This window comes from Eptatretus burgeri, chromosome 11, assembly GCF_056783735.1.
Source record: "Eptatretus burgeri isolate ZD-2024b chromosome 11, Ebu_testis_v1, whole genome shotgun sequence".
Taxonomy (NCBI): domain Eukaryota; kingdom Metazoa; phylum Chordata; class Myxini; order Myxiniformes; family Myxinidae; genus Eptatretus; species Eptatretus burgeri.
In genome coordinates this window covers 101,247,531-101,266,893 of record NC_140971.1, presented here as the reverse complement: position 1 = coordinate 101,266,893, position 19,363 = coordinate 101,247,531, and the positions used below count along the sequence as shown (strand labels likewise).

Sequence of the window (19,363 nt, the reverse complement as noted above, 5' to 3'; positions counted from 1 at the left end):
GCCAAACGAAGAGTTGTCACATCTTTGAGGGTAGGAAAATTAATTTTTCCACCTGGCCTTGTCAAACCCATGTCCACAGGGGTCCTGTGAAGAGGGTTTTCCTCGTTTCAGGACAAGGTGAATGGCACCAGCCATTCTTCTTCTTCCCCTTCTTCTTCTTCCCCTTCTTCTTCTTCCTCTTTCTATTCTGCCATTTCTAGTCTCAGTTATTCTGCATCTTTTTTGTCCACAACTCCTTGTGGGATCTCATTAGTTCCGTCTCTGAAGGGTACCGGAAATCGCACGTCACGTCACACGTCTCCAACACGTCGCACATCATGGCCGACTGGCAGTGCAGGATCCTGAATCCTTTGGTAATGCTTTGAGAGGCTGATCGACCAACAGGTGTAAAATGTTGAAGTGGGAGCATTTCCATGGAAATACGTGCATGGGGGTGGTCCGTGCAGCCATTCCTGAGGCCGTCAGAGTGCCATTGTTACGAAACTTGCTCTCCCTCATGCACAGATTTATCCCCTCTCGTGTTCAGTTGTCTTACCCTTCCTCCCGCCCTTGGTTTACTGAAGCTTGTGGTGAGGCAGTTGTCCTGAAACAACTTGCCTTTGCCTCATGGAAAGCAAACCCCACTGAGGGCAATCTCAGTTCTTTCCACAAAGCTCGGAACAAGTGTGTATCTACCCTCAGGAGAGCCAGAAAACAACATCTTTCTCATCTCAAGTCTGAACTCTCAAACCTCTCTCCCTCCTCAAAATCCTGGTGGCGTTTAATCAAATCTGTTTCTGGTGTATGTTCCCCCTCCATCCCCTCCCTTACCTCAAATGGCAGCACTGCTGATTCCACACGTGATAAAGCTGAATGTCTAAACTCGGTGTTTGCAGCTAAATCTTGTGTCCCAAACCCATCACTATCTCTACCCACTTTACCCAGTCGCACCAAACTGTCCCTGGACTCTGTATCCTTTTCTCCTGACAAGGTGGAGAGCTTGCTTTCAGACCTCGAGTCAGATTCTGCAACCGGTCCAGACGGCATCAGCCCACGTGTCCTCAAAGCCTGCTCTTCTGCTCTTGCTCACCCTCTCTCTGTTCTATTCACCCTCTCATTTTCCCAAGGTCATCTGCCATCTGCTTGGAAATCTGCAAACATCACTGCCCTGCATAAAAAAGGTGCAAAAACAGATCCCTGTAACTACAGACCAATCAGCCTTCTCCCAATCATCAGCAAGGTAATGGAATCCATCATCGCTTCAGACATGAAATCCTTCCTCTTCTCCAATGGCTTGATTTCCAAACATCAATTTCGTTTCAGACCAGGTCACTCTACCCTGGATATGCTGCTACTGCTCTCCCATCAATGGATGGAGGTCCTCAATGACAGACAGGAAATCCGAGCCGTATCCCTGGACATATCACGTGCTTTTGACACAGTCTGGCACCCTGCCCTACTCACCAAACTCTCTTCCCATGGTATTCAAGGCCATCTCCACTCATGGCTCGCAGACTTCCTCTCCTGTCGCAGTCAACGTGTGGCCCTAAATGGAGTTCTTTCATCCCCTCTTCCTGTGCAGGCTGGAGTTCCTCAAGGTAGCGTTCTGGGCCCTGTTCTTTTTCTGGTTTTCATCAATGATCTCTCGGACTCTCTGGAAAATCCTCTATTTCTCTTTGCCGATGACTCCACCCTCTGCCGTACCATCTGTCATCCCTCAGACCGGCAAGCAGCAGCTTCTTCGCTCACTGCAGATCTGGACAAAATCACAAACTGGTCCAACACGTGGAACATGTCTTTCAATCCAGACAAATCTCACACTCTCACTATGTCTCTTCGAAAGGACCGTTTACAAAACCCCCCCATCCACTTTCTCAACAATCCTCTGGAAGAAGTCTTTTCTTTCAAGCTTCTGGGTCTCACTATCTGCCATGACCTTTCCTGGGAAAGTCACATTTCCAACCTTGCCTCAAAAGCCAGTCGCCGACTGGGAATCCTCCGTCGTGCAAAGTCCTTCCTCGGCCCTCATGAGCTCCTGACCACTTACAAAGCTTTTGTCCGTAGCTTGATGGAGTACTGCTCTCCCCTCTGGGCTGGTGCTCCTGCCTCCCACCTTTCTCGACTTCACGCTGTCGAAACCAGGGCTTTTAAGATCATTGGTATCTCCCGCAATGAAGCTGAGTCTTTGGGCCTCTCACTCAATCACCGCAGGTTAGTCGGTGGTCTTTCTGTCTTCTACCGACTCCTCTCCAGCCTTGCCCCCCCTGCTCTCTCTGCGATTTGTCCCCACCACATTTCCACAGGGCGCTCAAGGTCCGCCAACAACCCCCTTCTGGTAAAACTACCAAAATCACGAATCACTGCTCATCTTCACTCTTTCATTCCTCTTTTTTCCCGCCTTTGGAATAAACTTCCTCACTCTATTCTTTCCCATTCTTCCCTCCAGGCTTTCAAAACAGCTGTTCACCACCACCTCTTATCTTCCCCCATCCAAATCCTCGATCTTTTCTACCCCCGATAATCCACCCAAGCCCACTTCCTTCAATTCTCCTGCTTTCCTTCCTGAAAGTCCCTGTAATGCCCATCTTCTCCTCGCCATGTTCCCCGTCCCATCCCCATCCCTCTCCCTTCCACAGTTCACCTGTCTGTTCCCCAATGTTTTGTCCCTTCCACTCCCGCCCCTTTTGTCTCATGCCTCCTTGCTGTGAGTTGTGTGTTCGCTCTCATACGAGCCTCGACCAAGGTATACAAAAAAAAAAAAAAAAAAAAAAAGTGCTTGCATGAGTTTTTAGGACCCTGTTGAGTCTCTTCGACTGGCTTGTGAATTTGTTTGGGTAACTTTGACCGATGTCGTCTTCGATTATGTGTTTTTATAACTAAGAATATGGTTCTGCAATCCAAGACAAACTGATCTCGACCTGCACGTGCCAATCCACCAGACTGTGAGCAGCGATGCTCAAATCCCTTCAATATTTGTTTCTCTAATGTCAGGGACTTTCGCTCCAACTTTTATTCTGTACAATCTTTTGTTCAGCTTAACTCACCTGATCTGCTGACTGAGTGTCAGTTGGACAGTGGCATCTCCTCCGTTTCTTTCAAGTTACCTGGTTAATTTTTTTCACAGACTTCATCACCATCATTCTCATGGTCTTGGTATCTATGTTAAGGACTCTACCTTTAGCTCGTAAAAATTATCTTGAAAAATGGCTCTCATGAGTTTATGCGTTTCCGCCTTGCTCTCCTGCATTCAACAACACATCTCTTCTTTCTGTATTGCTCACCTTCCTTTCCCTCGTGTGCTGTACTCGATGCAATATCAGACAGCATAGACAGGGCTATTTTATTCCACCCTTCCACACACATAATGGTATTTGGTGACTTCAGCGTTCACAAGGAATGGCTGGCACACTCTCGGAATACTGACACTCCTGGTATCGATACCTATAATTTCCCAATCTCTCAAAATCTCACCCAAATTGTTTCCTCCCGCACTCATATTCCTGACCGTGCCTCTGATGGAAGATACTTGCTGTATCTCTTTTTGTGTTCCAACCGTTGACTGTTGCCAATGTCCTCACTGTAATTGGTAACTCAGATCATTCCACTGTTTCTGTTTGTGTCTCTTACTCCTCATTCTAGACTCCAGTGCATCCTTTTCACCGCACTGTATTTCAGTTTGCGAAAGCTGATTGGGATGGATTTCATTCATTTCTTCCTGATGTGCCATGGACCTCAGCTTTTAGTCTTGGTCCTGATATGGCTCCAAGGAAACATCCTAATGCATTCACACTTGTATGGACATTTATATTCCCTCACGTATCTATCAAGTGAAGGTTCATTCCCAGCCATGGTTCACTCTGGGTTGTGAATCAGTAATTGGCCATCGCAACCATTATTTCAAGCAGTACAAAGTGCAAGGGTGTCTGGAGTCCAAATGTCTGTTCCGCAAAGGAAGTAACCTCTGTAAAAGAGTTATTGAGGATGCTAAGCAACAATATGCAGTTTCTGTAGCCGATTCCATTGTGACTCAGCGACTTGGCTCCAAGGACTTTTGGCAGATTGCCACCAGTGTACTCAACCACAATAAATCTTCCATACCTCCTCTCGTTTATGGACCTGAGGTTGTTACTTCAACTCTGGATAAGGCTAACCTTTTTTTAAATCACTGTTTCTAATTCCACCCTCAATGATCAGGGACACCCTCTTCCGGATACTCCATCTCATACAGACTCTGATATTCCCGTTCTATTTAACACTCCTAAGGTTGCCAGAATTATTCGTACTCTCGATGCCTCAAAAGCGACTGGTCCTGATGGAATCCCTGTGATTGTATTGAAAGTGTGTTGTCCTGAACTGTCATCGATTCTTGCCAAGCTATAAAACCTGTGCTTGTCTAATTCAGTGTTTCCTTCATCCTGGAAAGTGGCTTCTGTTCCTTTTTCAATGGTGCTGGTGAGCATTCTGAGCCAAGTTACTATCACCCCATCATCCTGCTTCCTGTAACAAGGAAGGTATTTGAATGCTTCATCAATGAACAGCTTCTCAGCCATCTGGAGGACAATGAACTTCTCACTGACTGCCAGTATGACTTTTGCCATTTTCGCTATCCTGCTAATCTGCTATCCTTCATTACAGTTCATTTCAAGAGGGCATTGGAGCTCAAGGGTGAAACTTGATTCGTTGCTTTGGATATCTCAAAAGCCTTTGATAAAGTGTGGCACAAGGGTCGGGTCTGCTCCCCAAGCTTCAGTTGAATGGTGTATCTGGAGTCAGAGGCGGCATTATGGGCATGCATCCGATGCAAGTGCATGGAGCCCGAGATGACAAGAGCCGATCATGACCGATCGTGCTTCACAATCTTTCAAGACCTGAGTTGGGGGTCTCACTTTGCCACCAAAACATATTACCTTGGGAGTGGTGATAAACACAGTGGAAAAGGAATGCTCCATCTCAAGGAAAGAAAGCACTGTGATGTAATGAATCGATTAAAAATGTTTTCACTGATGTTTTAACCAGATAGGACTATTCCAAAATTTGGGCATTAGGTGAGTATGAGTAGAGAAAGCAAGTGGAATAATAACTACGTTTAGTGTATACAAATGCAACAATAATCACAATAAATTTTGGATAATTTCAAATGTTAATACATATTGATATTGTTTTACAAAACCACACTGTAATGTATTGTACGATCACAAAACACAACCTCATTAGTAAATGGACTAATCCATGCGTACAGCGGAATGCTGCGGTTTTAAAAATCAGAACACTTGTCGCAAGGATGAAACAAAACTACCCCAACGGTGCTGAAAAGAGAAAAAGCTCAACCAAGAGTAAGAAAGGCGAAAATCACCCAAAATGAACATTTTTCATCGCACAAATGTCAGAACCAGAAAAGGTTCCTCAGATGAGAGGTGTGTTCCTTTACCTCAATGATGTTGAGAACAAACCATCCTCTCTATATCCCCTTCCCACTCTTCCCCCTCCTCTCTCCTTGCCCCACCCCACCCCTCTCTTTCTCTCCCTCCCCCCCCCCACCTTAGTAATCTCATCAGCTTAGTGGCGGGTGGTATTGCAAGTTGAATGTAAATGCTTCTTCCTTCTTCCATTAAAAGCATTTACAAGCCTTGTTCTCCAAACTCTATGCCTGTGGCATCAAAGACCAATCCACTCTTGTGTTACTGACTTCTACTCTCGTAGCCAACATGTGGCTTTCAATGGAATCCCTCAATCTCCTCTCCCTATCAAGGTTGGAGTGCCCCAAGGCAGTATTCCAAGCTCAGTGCTATTCCTAATCTTTATCAACAATCTTTCTGATTGTTTGGAAAATCGCCTTCATCCATTTGCTGACTCCACCCTCTACCGAGACATCCCTCATCCTTCAGATGGGCAGGCTGCAGCCTCTTCCCTCTCTTCAGACCTTGATAAAAATCACAAGCTGGTCAAACACTTGGAATATGTCTTTCAATCCTGACAAATCTCACACTCTCACCATTTCTCTCCAAAAGGACTGCCTGGCAAACTCTCCTGTCTACTTTTTCAATAATCCTGTTGAGAAAGTGCAATCATTCCCCCCCCCCATGTCCCTTGTCATACCCTCCCCCTCCCCTCCCACCCCCTGCACCCAAAGCCTCCTCCCCTCCCAATTCATTAACAGTGTGGAACTCAAATATCCGGGGCCTTCGCTCAAACCTTTCAGATCTTTCCAAACAGGTTGCCCCTGACAAACCAGACATAATCTGCCAAATAAATAATAATAATAACAGAAACTTTCCTCCCCCAAGACGTGTCTGACTCCCAAGTATTTCTCCCTCGTTACTCCCTCCTCCGGTATGACAGACCTGAGCCTCATCCTGGTGGAGGAGTTGCTCTCTTCATCAAAGACTCTATTCCTCACTCTCCATGCACTGCTTTCACTCCCCCACACCCCCAGGAATACCTCTGGCTACGGCTTCCCTCCACTCCCACCTCATGCTAAAATGTGTACTGTACCGTCCACTTAACAGTGATGACTCCATCTACACCTCTCTATCCAAAAACATAGACTAACTTCCATCTTCTCATCCAAATTCTCTCTTCCTCATATGTGGCGACTTCAATTGTCATCATGCCAGTTGGCTTGGTGTGGGTACCTCTCTCACCTGTCATGGCACTTCAGCAAAAGCTTTCTGCGACTCATTAGGACTGACTCAATCGGTCAACTTCCCGACCCGGATCTCAACCAATGGTACTCCATCTCTTCTGGATCTGATTTTGACAAATTTCCCTGACAATATCTGTTGCTCTTCCTCCACTCCAATCGGTTCTTCTGACCACATCCTTGTCAAAGTGGACATCTCTCTGGCTGTTATCAGAGAACCACACCTCTGCCGTCGAGTCTGGCGTTTCACTCAAGCCGACTGGCAGGGTCGCCAAGCAGCTATCAAACTTATAGACTGGTCTACTATTGCTACTTTCTCCAACATCAACTCATCCTGGGGATTCTTTCAAAGAAACTTGTTCTCCCTCATGCACAGATTTATCCCCTCTCCTCTTCAGTCGTCCTACCCTTCATCCCGCCCTTGGTTCACTGAAGCTTGTGGCGAGGCAGTTGTCCTGAAACAACTTGCCTTTGCCTCATGGAAAGCAAACCCAACTGAGGGTAATTTCAGTTCCTCCCGTAAAGCTCGGAACAAGTGTGTATCTACCCTCAGGAGATCCAGAAAACAACATCTTTCTAAGCTCAAGTCCAAACTTTCAAACCTCTCTCCCTCCTCAAAATCCTGGTGGCGTCTCATCAAATCTGTTTCTAGTGTATGTTCCCCCTCCATCCCCTCCCTTACCTCAAATGGCCGCACTGCTGATACTGCACGTGAAAAGGCTGAATGCCTAAACTCGGTGATTGCAGCTAAATCTTGTGTCCAAAACCCATCGCTTTCTCTACCCACCTTACACAGACGCACCCAACTGTCCCTGGACTCAGTGTTAATTTGGTTTCAGACCAGGTCACTCTACCCTGGATATGCTGCTTCTTCTCTCCCAACAATGGAATGAAGCCCTCAATGCCAGACATGAAATCAGAGCCATATCCCTCGACATATTGCATGCTTTTGACACGGTCTGGCACCCTGCCCTGCTCACCAAACTTTCTTCCTATGGTATCCAAGGCCATCTCCACTCATGGCTCGCAGACTTCCTCTCCTGTCGCAGTCAACATGTAGCCCGAAATGGAGTTCTTTCATCCCCTCTTCCTGTCCAGGCTGGAGTTCCTCAAGGATGCGTTCTGGGCCCTGTTCTTTTTCTGGTTTTCATCAATAATCTCTCCGACTCTCTAGAAAATCCTATTTATCTCTTTGCTGATGACTCCACCCTCTGTCATACCATCTGTCATCCCTCAGACCGTCATGCTGCAGCTTCTTCGCTCACTGCAGATATGGATAAAATCACAAAATGGTCCAACACATGGAACATGTCTTTCAATCCGGACAAATCTCACACTCTCACTATGTCTCTCTGAAAAGACCGTTTAGAACCCCCCCTCCCCATCCACTTTCTCAACAATGCTCTGGAAAAAAAGTCCTTTCTTTCAAGCTTCTGGGTCTCACGATTTGCCATGACCTTTCCTGGGACAGCCACATTTGAAACCTCGCCTCCAAAGCCAGTCGCTGACTGGGAATCCTCCGTCGTGCAAAGTCCTTCCTCGGCCCACCTGAGCTCCTGACCAATTTCAAATATTTCGTCCGCAACCTGATGGAGTACTGATCTCCCCTCTGGGCTGTGCTCCCGCCTCTCACCTTTCTTGACGTCACGCTGTGGAAACCAAGGCATTTCAGATCATTGGCATCTCCCATGATGAGGCTGTGTCTTTGGGCCTCACACTCTCTCACCGCAGGCTGGTCGGTGGTCTTTCTGTCTTCTACCGTCTCCTCTCCAGCCTCCCCCCCCCCTGCTCTCTCTGCGATTTGTCCCCACCACATTTCCGCAGAGTGCTCAAGGTCCGCCAAAAAAACCTTTCTGGTAAAACTACCAAAATCACGAATCATTGCTCACCTTCACTCTCTCATTCCTCTTTTTCACCACCTTTGGAATAAACTCACTCACTCTATTCAATCCCATTCTTCCCTCCAGGCCTTCAAAACAGCTGTTCACCATCACCTCTTATCATCCCCCATCCAAATCCTCGATCTTTTCTTCCCCCGTTAATCCACCCAAGCCCACCTCCTTCAAAATCCTGCTTTCCTTCCTGAAAGTCCCTGTAATGTACACCTTGTATTCCCCACGTTCCCCACCCCATCCCTCTCCCTTCCACAGATCTCCACAATGGCAAATACATGTCCGAGAAATGGTTGAGGACATGTTCAATATCAGGTATTTTTTACAACTAAAATGGCCGCTAGTCGGCCATCTTGGATCTGATTTCAAAAAAAAGACGACATGCATATGCAAGCTATCATTCATCATCTGTGTGCCAAGTTTTAGCAAGATCGGTAAATGCATTTCTGAGAAATAGTTGAGAACATATTCGATACCAAGTCATTTTTTACATCGAAAATGGCCACCAGTCTACCAGTCAGCCATCTTTAATCAGATCGCAAAATAAGGTGAGGCTCATGGGTATGCCATCATGTATTGTGCTTGTGCCAAATTTGAACAAAAATCGGATCATGAATGTCTGAGAAATGGTTCGGGACACATTTAAGGAAGAAAATGGCCGCCAGTCAGCCATCTTGGATTTGATCTTGAGAAAAAAAATGACGTGCTTATGTAAGCCATCATTCATTATCTGTGTGCCAAGTTTGAACATCAGTAAATGCATGTCCGAGAAATGATTGAGGACATGTTCAACATCGGGGGTTTTTTTTAGAACTAAAATGGCCGCTAGTCGGCCATCTTGGATCTGAATTCAGAAATAAAAATGATGCGCATATGTATCCCAACATTTATTGTCTTTTTGCCAAGTATGAATAAAATCATTCCATACATGTCAGAGATACGGTTGTGGATGCATGGATGGACACTAAAATTGAGACCAAATCCATAAGCCCCTGTTTCAGACCAAGTCCAACGGGGGCTAATAATATACAAACATAAGACTATAAATGGTGATCAAACTTGAATGAGGGCAACAAGAGGAATTGTCGATGTTTGAAAATTGAGATCTGAGACAACAGCTCAACAAGCAAAGCGAGTCGGTCTTCAAATGTACGGGGGGGGGGTGGAGGGGGTCTCAGAGAATGCCTTCACTCCCACCTCCCCTTCTCAGAAAGTTTTAAAAACTGAAAATTCAAATGTTGTAATCTGGAGCTTTCAGGAAATTTTGCTCATCAAAAGTTGCGTTTTGTTGCTTTTCTGGAAAATATCTTAAAATATGGTGTAATTAAAATTTTAAAAACCTGGCAAAGTGTATTCTGCAGGATCGAACTTATCAAAGTCAAAATGTAAAGCCAGCACAATTCTCCCATCGCCATGGAACCGAGCAACACCATCTCAACGATCTTGTTTCTGCCAGCATCCTCCAACTCTCACCACCTCATTCCTGATCCCATCCAAAACAACTATACAATCACACCATACTCACCCCAACTCTGTCGCCAAAGGAACTCAAGACTTATATTTGCAGAAAATTGTTTCTTGATGGCATAGTGAACACGCTGAATAAGCATGTGATGGAGCCCGGAACCTTGCAGCAGGTAAGCCATGGTGGATGTGTGGCCAAAGGGATCAATGGCCCATGCTGTTTGTGGTCGAATTCCTGAAGGGAAAATTAATAATAAAAAAAATATATCATTCACACTATTGCAAAGGAAGTAAAAAGCTTTCATAATCTAAAAGCCTATATCAACGAAATTGTGGTTGCACATATTACCATAAGTGATGTTTTCGTATACATAGTCGAGCCTCATGGAAGAACTAGTACTAATATACTGAATGGAGCAGGCCACAAGAGAACAGAAGGAACAGTAAAGAGAGGGTGGGGTGGGGGGAAACACCAACAGAAGAGTTGAAGGCCGTGATAGAAGCAGACTTGGACAAACAATGGGTGTGGGGAGGATTGGGGAACAGGATAGGATGCATGGGGTGGACAACATAGATATGGAACTCTCAGGAGGGAAAACTGGAAATTTGGAAGAGGGTGGATTGGGGTGGGAGAGGGGAGTTAATGAGGGTAGGAAAAAAAAAATCATGGTTTTGGATGGGGGAAGATAAGAGGTGGTGGTGAACAGCTGTTTTGAAGACCTGGAGGGAAGAATGAGATTGAAGAGGATGTGGAAGTTGATTCAACAGGCTTGAAAAAACAAAAGGAACAAATGAGTGGAAGGTGAGCAGTGAGCTTCTGGAGTTGGCTAAATATTCTAACCTCAAGGCTAGACCAACTTTGAAGAAACCTGTAATTCTGACATTGGTGATTTCGACGAAGAGGAGCACTTGGATAAATCGTCACTGGAATTGTTAATGAAAAGTCACAAAGAGTCAAGTTGAGAAAAATTGGAGCTGTAGTTCAAGCAAAGGCAAGAAAAGGAATACAAGCTAAAACTGAAGGTTACTCGGTGGAGCGCATACCTCCACCACGTAATGACTGATCCACAAGAACATATCGGGCCCAATACATTTTTTGAAATATTATGCTATACAGTACTCTATCGTTTTTGGCCCCATCTCTCAATGGTGAAAAACCACTTTAGTAATTAAATAATTCTCATATCCAGATCCGGATTCGGATCTTCACCGAAATAAAAACAATTTGTCCTTGCGACACACCCAACATGTCCACCAAGTATCGTCCAACTCCGTCCACAACTTTTTGAGATATCGTGCTATATATCGTTTTTAGCCCTGTCTCTCAATGGTGAAGAATCACTGAAAAAATTCTAGTAGTCGGATCTAGATCCGGATCTTCACCAAAATCTAATCAGTTCGTCCTTGTCACACACCCAACCTGTCCTCAAAATTTCATCCGCATCCGTCCACAACTTTTTGAGATATCCTGTACACAAACAGACGCAAGGGGTGAAAACATAACCTCCTTCACCTTCGGTGGCGGAGGTAATAACTGGAGATTCAGGAAAGTGAAAGGCAAAAATAACTGGGGATTAAAGAACTCGACATTCAGGAGGAGATTAAACGAGATATCTGTGATTACAAAGCGATCGCCAAGGTAAGCCTCCCCCGGCTTATCCTTGACACCTGATGCAATGAGAGCCATTTCCGCCATGCGGATGTTTTTTTGGACCGCCATACGTCCTTGATCTTCAACATTTAGAGATGGAGTGTAAATTAAGAAAACTAGTACGGGCCCGTAGGGGCGGGCCTGTAGTGCGTTCCCATAAGTGAGTGCCAGTATGTGCAGCCCTCTCTCGCCCCTCTCTCTCACCCCCCTCTCTCGCCCCCCACCACTCTCATCCCCCCCTACTCTCATCCCCCCTATCTCTCCCCCTCTCTCCCCCTTAGTCTCGCCCTTCCTCCTCTCGCGCCTCTCTCTCTCGCCACCACTCTCAACCCCCCCCTCTGCCATCCCCCTCTCTCGCAGATATTGGTCGACAGATAAATGGCCGTAACTTGGGAACCGCTCGTCCGATTCATATCAAACCTCGAAAAGGCACATCCGCAGGTCCCCAGCAATATTCCTGGCAAGTTTCAATCAGATCAGACCGTCAATCGTGCAAGAAAAATAAAAATAATAATAAATAAAAAATAAAGAACTAAACATTAATTGTGACTTCATTCGTGACGTCATAGCACCGTGTCTTGTCATTGGTCGACAGATAAATGGCCGTAACTTGGGAACCGCTCTTCCGATTGACATCAAACCTCGAAAAGGCACATCCGTGGGGCCCCGGCAATATTCCTGGCAAGTTTCAATCAGATCGGACCGGTGGTCGTCGAGAAACGGCGGTCGCAGACAAACAGACACACACACACACACACACACACACACACACACACACACACACACACACACACACACACACACACACACACACACACACACACACACACACACACACACACACTGCTAGAATTATAGATAGATGCTGTTATCATTATTCTGAGAAAAAAATGGCATGATAAGGTGATAAGGTGGAATGACACTTCAGCTGCCATACATACACCTTCTCAACACTGCAAAAAGCAATAAAATGGCCGTAACTTGGGAACCGCTCGTCCGATTAATATCAAACCTTGAGAAGGCACATCAACAGCTGAAACAGATGAAGAACGATATCAAACCTTGAAAAAGCACATACTCAGGTCCCAGAGTCAATTGTGACATCATATCAAAAAAAAAAAAAAGAGGAAGCATTGTGACGTCATTCGTGATGTCATAGCACCGTGTCCTGTCTGGTTGACGGACAATATATAGGTCGTTATTGGTTGACAGACATTGGTCATTGTATCAAGTTATTCTTATTACTGCCAATTATTGTGTTATTATTATTATTGTAAATATGCTGTTATCACTATTCTGAGAAAAAATGGCATGATAAGGTGAGAAGGTGGAACGACACTTCAGCTGTGATATATACACCTTTCCAACACTGAAAAAGGCAATAAAATGGCCGTAACTTGGGAACCGCTCGTCCAATTGACATAAAACCTCGAAAAGGCGCATCTCCGGGGCCCCGGCAATATTCCTGGCAAGTTTCAATCAGATTGGACGGGCGATCGTCGAGAAATGGTGGTCGCAGACAAACACACACACACACACACACACACACACACACACACACACACACACACACACACACACACACACACACACACACACACACACACACACACACACACTGCTGGAATTATAGAAAGATGTGTCCACATCTACAATCTATCCATAAAAATCAACATCATAAAAATCAAAAAAAGTAGGTAGAGGACACAAATCAAATATCAGGTGTAAAACATCAATGCAGGGATGCTATAACATGCAAGAACATCTTGGAGGACCAAGCAGTCTGACATTCCACAATGGCAAAAGAGCGATGACAACAAAAACACTTCTTTTTATTTTTTCAGACTGCCATTTCACCTTGATCTTTAACCCGGAGGGATATGATGCAAAATAAGCATAAATGCACCTTGCTCGAGGCTATCGAGAGAGGGCAATTTAGTTACAATCGGACAAACCTCAGGCGAAATATGATGGAAAAAGTTGAAACGTCTACAATTATGTCATGACCGCAACAATGTCAAAATCAAAACAAAGTCAATGCCACCTGCTTTCTATTCCCATTGTTGAGGCAAAAATTACATTCCCAAAGTCCCACCAGCTCTGAGATACGGCATGGAAATTGGCAGTGCAGGAAGAAAAAAAAACACCAAACCCCTAAATGGTGCTTTTGTACTCTTCAGGGTCAAATTAAAAATTGGGGGCACCAATTGTAGAAACACACCCTACAGCAGCTATAAGCCCCCCCACTCCCTCCCACTATCCCAGAGGGGGAGGCTTAACAATTAGAGTTACTGAGTGGCAATAAAGCACATCTTCCCGATTCCTTTGGTCGACCAATCAAAACTCTTTGGCTATTATCTGACGTGCAAGACGTCTTCTCTTCAGAGAAAGTAGATACTCCCTGCACTTGGAAAAAGTGGTACAAACATTGGGTTCACCTCGAACACTGGATTATGTTATTACCTCCACCACCGAAGGTGGATGGTTGGTTGCTAAGTGTTTTCATAAGCAGAGCTCAAGATATTTACTCTGCTTTATCGATTTATGAGCGTTCACAAAATGAGGATGTAAAAAGGGCAATTCTTAAAGCCTAAGAGCTGGTCCCAGAGGCTTACAGGCAGAAGTTCAGGCAGTGCAGGAGGAAAGACAGTGAAACTCATGTGGAATTTTATCTGGGGGAAAATAAAAATAAAAAAAGAGACCATTTCATAGGTGGTGTACGTCTAAAGAAATTGTGAAAGACTTTCACAGATTAGGGCAGTTGATGTTAGTGGATGGGTTTAAGCAGTGTGTGCATTATGGCATTAAGACACGTTTGGATGAACGAAAGGTAGAGGAGTTGCACACCGCAGTAACTATAGCTGGCGATTATGATCGGACCCAAAAATATATATCTCAACAAACGGGTTTTCAAACCAAAAGAAAAACCTCGGGAGCTACAGCAAATCAACTGAAGGAAACAAACCCTGATAGTTCCTCCAGAAAATCCTAATGCCAAGGTTGATTCTTGTAAGTTGGCTGACCAGAAGTAAAATTTTCCTGGTGGTCAGAAGCAGACAACCGAATTTTTGTCAAGACTTACTTGTGCTTATTGCAAGAGGAGAGGACCCCGAAACTCTGTGTTGTATTTTGGAAATAAGAAACCAGTCATCATCAGCCAAAGGCTGCTCCAACTGCAGTCGTGAATGTGCAGTTAGCGTAGTGTTGTCTGGGATATTTAAATTTTGCAGATGTGCCAGTACATTACTCCACATACTTTATTGTGTCTTTGTGTGTACGGCTGTTCAGACATGAGATTTATTTTAACATCCCGATAGGATGTGACTCATGCTTTTCGTTTCTACCTTGCAAAATCTACGCCCGTCCGATTGGCTCAATCCCGTCATGTTTTTTAAGCTTTTGGTGTAGTGTCCTTGATCTTGGGCATTTATTATGATTAGTTCTCAGTCCCATTTAAGCTGACCTGTTCCTTACCATTCCAATGAACATTCTTTGTCTATGTCCAATCTGTCCAACTTGGACAAGCAATGGGTGGGGGGGAATGGGGTGGGGCAGGAAAGGATGCATGGGGTGGACAACATGGATACAGAATGACACTCTCAAAAGGAATTACAAACTGGAAATTTGGAAGAAGCAGGGCTTGGAGGTTGGAAGGGGGCAGGGAGTGGGGGGGGGGGGAGGTTAAGGAAATAAAAAAACATCATTGTTTTGGATTGGGAAAGATCTGAGATGGTGGTGAACAGCTGTCTTTAAGACCTGGAGAGAAGAATGACATTGAAAAGAAGCTGGGGAGAAAAAGAGGAACAAATACATGTTGGTGAGCCTGGATTTAGGTATTTTCACCAAAAAGAGGTTGATGGTTCACCGTGTGTGCCCTGCAGAAACGTTGGAGTGGGGCGGGGGGAGGAGTGGAAGTACGGAAAGAGCAGAGGGTGGAAGACCAGAAAGGAGGTGGTAGAAGATGGAGACCATTGACCTGTTTGTGATGGCGAAGTGATAACCCCTTAACGTGGGAGATTCAAATTATCTTGAAAAGCTTCGATTCCACTGCGTCAAGCTGAGCAAAATATGAGGCAGGGGAGCCAGCTAAGAAGGAAGAGCAATACTCCATCAGGTTTCAGATGAAGGCCTTGTCGGTGGATAGGAGTACAGGTGTGCCAAAAAAGGACTTTGCAGGATGAAGGATGCACAGTCGGCAGCTGCTATGGAGGCAAACTTTGAAATGTGCTTTCCCCATGAAAGACCACGACTGAGAGTGAGACCCGGGAGTTTGAATGATTGAACTTCATCAAGAGGATTGTTAAGAAGGTAGATGGAGGGGTTTACCAGACGATCCTTTCAGAGAGAGATCGTGAGAGTGAGAGATGTGTCAGAATTGAATGACATATTCCAAGTGTTTGACCAGCTTGTGATTTTGGCAAGGTCTGAAGATAGGAAAGAGGCTGCAACCTTCCTGTCTGAAAGATGAGGGGTGTCACAGCAGAGGGTAGAGTCATCAGCAAATAGAGAAAGAGGATTTTCCAGATTCAGAGAGATCATTTATGAAGATCAAGAAGAAGACTAGGCCCAGAACACTGCCTTGGGTCACTACAGTCTTGACAATGAGGAGATAAAAGGATGCTGTTGAGAGCCACACATTGGCGACAGGTCAGGTCAGGTATGGGAACATGCGCCGGTACAGTGCATCGCTGCAACCACTTTCCATCGGTACTCCAAGGGCCTCCGCCTGGATATCCCGATCTCCTTGAGATGCTGATTAATCTGCTGCAACGAGGAGGCACGTGGTCACCCATTGACCTCATCCACACGTGAGGCTCCCTCGCTGAGAGAATCTCATGAGCAGGATCAGAGTCAGGAAAACGAGCCACATGTCCATACAGCCGCAGCTGATGCTCACGGACTATGCAAGTGAAAAATCTCATTTGAGTCTCTCACAGAAACCACTTGTTGGACGCAAAGTCCGACCGGCGATAGCCAAGGATTCTCCGAACAGACCTGGTACCAAAGGAATTCAGTCTCTGTCTCAGATCCCTGGTCAGAGTCCAAGTCTCACATCCATAGAGCAAGACTGGAAGCACCAAGGACCTGAAGACTCAGACTTTCGTCCGCACAGGTACCGGCAGCACCACACCCCATGATCCAGTGAATCCATGACTCCCCAGACTCGACCCAGACGTCTGTTGACCTCTGGCTCACAACCAGCAGAGACATGTATATCACTGCCAAGGTAAGTGAATCTCTCCACAACCTCAACATCCTCACCACAAACAGGTAAAGACAGGACAGCAGCATCCAATATGTCATTGAAAGCCTGGATCTTAGTTTTGACCCAGGAAACCCATAATCACAGCAGCTCAGACTCCTCATTCAGCACCTCGAGGGCCCCCAAAAGGATATCCAGTATCCACAAAGATGACTGCATCATCTGCGAAATCAAGGTCAGAGAACTTGACATTTCCAAACGATGCACTGCAGCTTAATCTCTCTGACAATCTCCCCAGAATCCAGTCCAAACAAGTGCTGAAAAGTGTGGGGGCCAGTACACACCCCCTGATGAACTCCAGAAACAACAGGAAATAAGTCAGAGACGATATCACCACATCTCACAGCACTCTCAGTACCAGAGTAGAGTTCAGGCATCAGATTGATCAGTTTTACTGGCACCCCACGAAGACCAAGAATCCTCCAGAGGGCATCCCGATTCACTGACTCAAACGCTTTTACAGAGATCAGCATAGGGTGCAAGCAGCCCCTGCCGAAACTCTCATCTGCGTTCGGTGAGGACCCGAAGAGCAAGGATACGGTCAATCATTGACCTCTGGTGTAAAGCCTGACTGCTCTCGACACTGGTGCTCAAGCAGATGGTGACGAAACCTATCAAGAATTATCTGAGCAAAGACCTTGCCTGGCACTGAGAGCTGCATCACCCCTCGGTAGTTGTTGCAGTCTTGGCAATCACCCTTCCCTTTCCAGAGAGGGACAACAAGGCCCCTCTTCCAATCAGTTGGGATGATGCCTGTGTTCCAAGCAGAGCACAGAACTGCATGCAACGACACGTGTGCAGCATTCCCAACAGCCTTGAAAAGTTCAGCATGGATGCCACAAATCCCAGAAGCTCCACCTCCTTTCAACCGGTTCACCGCAGTCTGTGTTTCCAGAAACGAAGGTGGACCACAGTTGAATGGAGGGTCAGCAATAGGGATAGTATCACCCCTGACATCCAACTCGACAGCTGGTGGATCAGCCTGGTGCAGCTGCTCAAAGTAACCATGAACCAGTCACCGGAAGTCCATGACTTCTTGCAAAGTCAAGGAACTTGGTGCTATTCTGGTTCACAGTTCCAGACCCATGGGGACCAACACATGTCTCATAACCATCCCTATCAGTTCCAATCGATGGATTGAAATCCCCCAAGACTAGAAGAGCATCTCACCTGGGCTGGGGCACTGATTCACCACAGACTCAAGCATTGCATAGAATGAGTCCTTCACAGTAAGATCACTCGCCTCAATCGGAGCATTTACAGAGACCAGGGAAATGACACTCAAGGAGTGCCTAATCCTTAGTCTCATAATATAATCGTTGACCGGTGTGTTACCTCAATTATCATTGAAGTCCGCATGTTGGACACAGCTACAGCAACTCCTTGGGCATGAGAACCATCAGAGCGTCCAGACCAATAGTATTCTCCGCCGCCATAATCTCTACCCATATAACCTAATGGCGATTATCTAATCGCCATAATAACCACCGCCATAATCTCTCCGCAATCCGGTCTCCGAACCTCAGAGAGTTGACTATGGATGCCTTCAGCAGAGACTTCAGAGAGCAAGGCAGGATTCGAGACTGTATCAAATGCACAAGATGTTGTTGTGGAGCCGGGCGTCGGCTGCGAGCACGACCGCTCGGTGGAGCAGTAGGGTCGACTCTACCGAACACCCGGAATCTAGATCGTACCTTTCGGAAAACTCCGAGGGTACGGGTCCCTTACAGGACCGTGAATCGTCAATAATTCCACCACATGGTACAGGGTTATTTGCAAAACATCAAAATACCTAGGGACGTACGTGGCGAGCTACCGAGTATTCACACAATCGACGGAGCTCGAACGGGACGAACCGTTTCCGTGCTCGATCTGTGCGTAACCCGAGCGGATGGTTACCGAGGTTCCGTCGGTCCCAAATGCCCACCACTATGGCAACAACGGCCTTCTTTAATTACCCAACACGCACCGTGTTAAACCAATGGAGGAAAGGACAAGGACGAGCTGAAACATTCAACAAGGGGTTTATTTACAATAGGGAAAGGGGAAACACAGAGCAGAATTAAACCGACTATAAAGAAATGCAATGTACAAAGAGCAAGCACTTAACGATTTCTACTTACAGACGGGCCCACACACACACACACACACACACACACACACACACACACACACACACACACACACACACACACACACACACACACACACACACACGGACCTTCCCGCCTCGTGCTGTTTGGCTGAGACGAGCGAACCAGGCCAGCGTCGAGATCCGGTCAGAAGAACCAGGCGCCAGCGAGATGCGATCAGAAAAACCAGGCACCAGCGAGATGTGATCAGAAGAACCAGGCGCCAGTGAGATGCGATCAGAAGAACCAGGCGCCAGCGAGATGTGATCAGAAGAACCAGGCGCCAGCGAGATGCGATCAGAGTTGACAGCTCCATTCAGCACTCGTCCCGACAACCAAAAC

General features: G+C 46.1%; 1 protein-coding gene across 5 annotated transcripts in view; it reads right to left on the bottom strand.

The window, feature by feature from the left end:
- LOC147017777 (alpha-mannosidase 2x-like) overlaps positions 1-19,363 on the bottom strand; it is a 272,410-nt gene that overhangs the window by 206,660 nt on the left and 46,387 nt on the right. For all 5 annotated transcript variants that reach the window (XM_085847681.1, XM_085847685.1, XM_085847683.1 and 2 more), the window contains one exon: positions 10,037-10,210. In XM_085847681.1, the coding sequence (XP_085703807.1) occupies positions 10,037-10,210 (174 nt within the window). The remainder of the gene's footprint in view (positions 1-10,036; positions 10,211-19,363) is intronic.